The sequence below is a fragment of the Notothenia coriiceps genome, unplaced genomic scaffold (assembly GCF_000735185.1).
Source record: "Notothenia coriiceps isolate Sejong01 unplaced genomic scaffold, NC01 NC01_scaffold00018248, whole genome shotgun sequence".
Taxonomy (NCBI): Eukaryota; Metazoa; Chordata; class Actinopteri; order Perciformes; family Nototheniidae; genus Notothenia; species Notothenia coriiceps.
This window is the reverse complement of record NW_011350949.1, coordinates 420,408-422,713: the sequence shown is the minus strand read 5'-3', so window position 1 is coordinate 422,713 and position 2,306 is coordinate 420,408. Positions and strand designations below refer to the sequence as shown.

Below are 2,306 nucleotides of genomic sequence, written 5' to 3'. Positions count from 1 at the left end.
AGGTATTCTGATTCTGATTTCATCATGGTTGAGAATTTCAACTCTGACCAGACCTACAGTAGTAGTGATGTCACAGTTACTGGAGTACACCTGTACTGTAACACTGCAGCAAGTTGAATCTTTAAACCACTGGATGTCAGCAAAATCAAGACTTTCCATAGGTGTTAACATACTCTTTAGGTTCCTAACTTTATCAAAACATTCTTCTGAAACACCAACACCGAGGAAAATACCTGTTTTATGTTCAATTAAATGCAAATTGTTATGTCTGCCAACACACAAAACTATGTGTCCACTCACAGACAGCAGATCAGCAGTACCAGGAAGCTTTCAACGACGAGCTAGAGTCGTTCAAGGAGCGAGTTCGGGGCAGGGCAAAGATCCGCATCGAAAAGGCAATGAAAGAGTATGAGGAAGAGGAGCGGAAGAAACGCATGGGACCTGGAGGGCTAGATCCTGTGGAGGTGTACGAGTCACTGCCAGTTGTGAGTCCTTTTACAAAACGCATGTGCACTTTTTTCTCTTTTCTGAAGTTTAAAATGCCTTACAAAACATGTTCTTAATTGCAGGAGATGCAGAAATGCTTTGATGATAAGGACATCCAAATGTTACAAGAGGCTATTAGCAAAATGGACCCAACGGTAGGTTTCTTATTTCATATTTCAGTTATGTAAATGTAAAGTTACCTAATTCATGTGTGTCGTCTTTGTCCTACTTTGGGTATGTTAATAAATGTGATTGTTTTATGTGCTTAGGAGGCGAAGGTTCAAATGAAGAGGTGCATAGAGTCCGGGCTCTGGGTCCCTAACTCCAAGACGGATGATGGGGATGAAAAAGAGGAGGATCCTACCTATGAAGAGGTGAAACAGGAGCTGGAAGAAACTAAGAAGGAATGACCAACAATGATTCTATGATGTGCTGTTTTTTCAAATGTACTTACCCACTGTATTGCGGCTCCACTTTGTGTATGACTAGTTGTCCAATCATGAAATAATGAATTTGCTTTTTAAAAAAATATTAAGCTGAGACTAGCATTCACCTATCTGAACAACAACATTGCATTAGTAACTCCTGCTTGGAAAAGAAAGTGCTGCTTGTGTTTAGACATAATCTGTGTTATTACATTTATTTGTGTACACCTATCAATTTGTGAGTGCCTGCCTGCTTCATTTGTGCTGTATAGTTGAAAACCGTTCTATACATATTCAGGTTGTGCACTTAATGATGGATGTTTTTGTTTTTTTTGTCATTTACACATTTAATGTTTTTTGTTAGACTTTCAGGGCTCAAGCAACCATGTATTCAGATGGTTATTTCCCCAAAAGTGACATTTTCTACAAACTTGCTTAACTAAAGGTTGAATTATATCCCAAAGCTCAAGGCCAATGCGTTGTGGTTTTCTTTATAAATGCAAGGTCTGGGTGACATGCTTTTCCAATCATGAAGTAAGAGGTCAAAAATGAGAACCATAAAAGAATCACACCAATATTATCCATCTGCAAGACCTGTTGTCGTGGTAACGGCTGCTTTTTAATGTGGAGAGACTGCATCTTTGCATGGGTTTTCTAATAAAGCATTTGGTATTTACAAATGACATTTGCTCTACATAGAGATTCAATTGTACTGTAGCCAAATAGGGTGGGTATGCTATGCCCTTTAATACGTCACTATACACATTAAATGACAACAAACAATATTAATAACAGTACCGACAGTGCCAGGTACGTGTGGTTTTGAAGGTGAGAGTGCAAAATTGGACATTTACTGAATGTTAAAACTGGCAATATGAAAATAAATGAATCAATGAAGCATCATCTTGATCATCACTAATTAAGAATGCTCAATAAAAACTGACAAAATCCCTCCAAGCTTTACGGTGAGAAAAATGAATGTGATAAAGGATTGGAGGCACATACTTGTTGTACTCTACCATATATTGCAATCAAAATTAAATGGTGAAAGACAGCTAAACCTTCATTTAGCCTGACAGAAGGTTAAAGAACATAAGGCTATTAAAATGGACATGACACTTACTGGATGAAACAGCTAACTATGTAAAGGTGGGGGGAGGCTTTGAAATCACAAGTGCATAATGTAATATCAACACCAGAAACATTAAACAAATGCACATGAAAAAAAGTGGCCAGTTGAAATTATTAAATAATGACAAGACACACAAGTACAATATTATAAACTGGTCATTTATAATAATTGTATTTGATACTTAAAGAGCCTGTGACACGAGTTTCCCCCATCATCCAAACCCATCAATTTGAGTAAATATTGTCCCCTTGAAAACCGTTACT

The 2,306-nt window shown here is 37.4% G+C and overlaps 1 protein-coding gene across 1 annotated transcript; it reads left to right on the top strand.

The window, feature by feature from the left end:
• The first annotated feature begins 262 nt into the window (after positions 1-262).
• On the top strand, positions 263-1,380 carry LOC104950886 (hsp90 co-chaperone Cdc37-like). Its single transcript, XM_010777482.1, has 3 exons — positions 263-485; positions 570-641; positions 756-1,380. The coding sequence occupies exons 1-3, from the start codon at positions 399-401 to the stop codon at positions 894-896; spliced, it is 300 nt and encodes a 99-aa protein (XP_010775784.1). The 5' UTR covers positions 263-398; the 3' UTR covers positions 897-1,380.
• The last annotated feature ends 926 nt before the right edge of the window (positions 1,381-2,306 follow it).